This window comes from Penaeus japonicus, unplaced genomic scaffold, assembly GCF_977035675.1.
Source record: "Penaeus japonicus unplaced genomic scaffold, GWHDUDI00000001_assembly GWHDUDI00000035, whole genome shotgun sequence".
Classification (NCBI taxonomy): Eukaryota; Metazoa; Arthropoda; class Malacostraca; order Decapoda; family Penaeidae; genus Penaeus; species Penaeus japonicus.
In genome coordinates, this window is record NW_028234437.1 from 9242301 (window position 1) to 9244800 (window position 2500).

Consider the following 2500-nt stretch of genomic DNA (forward strand, 5'->3'; position numbering starts at 1 on the left):
CCTTTGTTATTGTCATGGTCATTGTATTGATGCGACCGTCGTGAGGTGCGAGGGACAATGGCGAAGCCGTATTTTTTTTTTTTTTTTGTACCATTTCCTCCATCGACCATCACCCAGACGAAGGACGTGGCAATCGTTCCAATAATATTTCGAAAATTCGTATGAACAATCCGAAAACAATGCGACTCGGGATGCGCCCATGCGAACACAACGGATATGGAGCGAAGAGGACTAGGGACACGACCGTGAATGTCAGAGTGCGAGTGATAAGATTGACTTGATGTTATATCCTCGTCGGTATTAAGTGGATTATTTTCTTCACTATGATTAGGGATTGTATGATTACTTTCCTCATTGTGATTATTGTTGATATGGAATTGCTACTCTTGTGCATATAGAAACTGATAGTATTCTTACTGTTACTTCGTTTTATTTTTGTTCTAACTGTAACATTTACGTCGTATCTTTTACGTTATTTATTTGATTCCATTACTTGATATCGCGTATATGATCATCCAATTAAGCAATTCATATACGTTGCATTTTTACGTTCCTCATGTATATCAAAACTATGAATATCATGTTTATATACGTTCAAGCAATGACATACGAATACATTATCATCATATGTAATTTTGTTGATTCTGCTAGATAAGACAATTCTATTCTCAGATATACTTTGTTTTCATTTCCTTATCCCAACTCTCTCACCTGGTGGCCGTTGCTGGTCGTCGACGGGCCTCGACTCGAAGGAACGATGTGCCTCTGAACGTTGTTGGCGAGAAGGTTCGACACTCCCTGGTAGTTCGAGCTCGGCCCCCCTGGTCCTCCTCGCACCAACGGGGGTGACTGGAAGGACGCGGGGACCCTGGTCGAGGATCTGCTGGAGGATGACTGGGGGGCGCTGGTGAAGGACCTGACAGGCACGAATTTGCTATCGGAGGTCGAGGCGAGCTGGTGGTTCGAGAGCAAGGAGGTGAAAGGGTCGGTGGTGAAGGGCTGAGAGGAAGAAGTGCTGGGGGATAAGACGTTCTGCTGCATCAACTGTTGGTGTGTGAAGGATGTGGCTGCTGAATGAGGAGTGTTTAGGGGATTATTGGCTGAAGCGGGGACGAGAGATGGCCGTATGGAAATCTGATATGTCTGAGTCCTTGGTGGCGAGGATGTAGACGGCAGCGTCTTGAATGAAGGGGTAGAAGCAGATTTACTTTCCGCAGACAGCTGTGGAGGCAGACCTGTGCGTGATGTTTGAACCTGCGATTCTTGGAACGTCCCTGCAGTTGAGAATCTGTTTGAAGATGGCTGTAAAATAATCATAATATTAGAAACTATATGATTATTACCATGTGAAGTCCTTCAGGAAAGTTTCATGTAGAGCCACACGTAAGAACAATTGGTATGATCTCTAGCATAATTAGAAATCATTGTTATTCTTTATGTGTTTCAGTATCATAATTGTGTCAACAAATCTAATTGTTTGTTACAATGGTTGACAATATATCTTACAAAAAAAATCTTATTTTATTATCAAAAACTGTCCGCCATCTTACCGTTACTTCCGTGACGATTTTCGCACCAAATGGATTTGAATTCTTGAAAACCTCATTAAAGAAGTCGTCCGAATTCTGATACGGGAAGAACCCCTGCGAGGTAGATCCCGAAGGTCCCAAGTCCTCTGCACTGAAAGCTGGCAGGGGGTCGAAGGTGTGGGTTGAAGGGGGAACTTTATTTTCTCTCTTTTTCACATGGGTGTCTTCGACAAAGTTACCTTGGATGGACTGGGGGCTCTGGTGTCCCGAATTCGGCCAGGGATTCTCTGTTATTACTTGAGGTGCCTGGGAAGGTGTCTGAGGGGATTGCTGCGACGTAGTGGTCTCAAACCTAGAGCCAGACGTCCCCTCGTGCAGCCAGTGAGGAGGAGCAGGTGTTGGGTTTTGTTCCCGATGGGGTGTCGCGGGCCAAGACGATGGACTTACAGGGTTTGAAATCACTTGTTCTGGGATCTGATTCTGCTGAACAGCTACAGGAATTTGTGGAGACACGTAATTTGCTTTGGTGGTCGGAGGTGCAGTTGTCCATGGCCTGGGAGCTTTCGGGTGGGGTGTTTCTGTTCTTACCACTGGTGGCAGTTGGGTTGTCGTTGGCTCTGGTGAGGGGAGTCTCCATGACTGAATCTGGTAACTGATCGGATTCTCTTTTTGTTGAGGAATTGACGGAAGGGATGTTGTTCTTGATGTCGTTGGCTTTGGAGACTGTGGTATCTCATAAGAAAGCTGTTCTGCATTTATTCCATATTCATCTCTTGTTGCAGATATATCTCCTCCTGCTCCGGATGTTCCCCTGGTATCAGATATACCCTCTGTTCCAGGCGTACCAGTGGAAAAAGATGCTCCTCCTGTTCCAAAAACACCACCAGCACCAGGTACACCACTGGTACCAGATACATCCCGATTATCAGGTATGCCTGCGTTACCAGATATGTCCCCTGTACCAAATGTAT

The 2500-nt window shown here is 45.4% G+C and overlaps 1 protein-coding gene across 1 annotated transcript in view; it reads right to left on the minus strand.

Moving 5' to 3' along the window:
* Positions 1–1296: 1296 nt before the first annotated feature.
* Positions 1297–2500, minus strand: part of LOC122243950 (uncharacterized) — a 20585-nt gene continuing 19381 nt past the window's right edge. Inside the window, exon 2 of the mRNA XM_086531210.1 lies at positions 1297–2500. This exon is cut by the window's right edge and continues 1273 nt beyond it. Within this exon, the coding sequence (XP_086387336.1) occupies positions 1503–2500 (998 nt within the window). The 3' untranslated portion in view covers positions 1297–1502.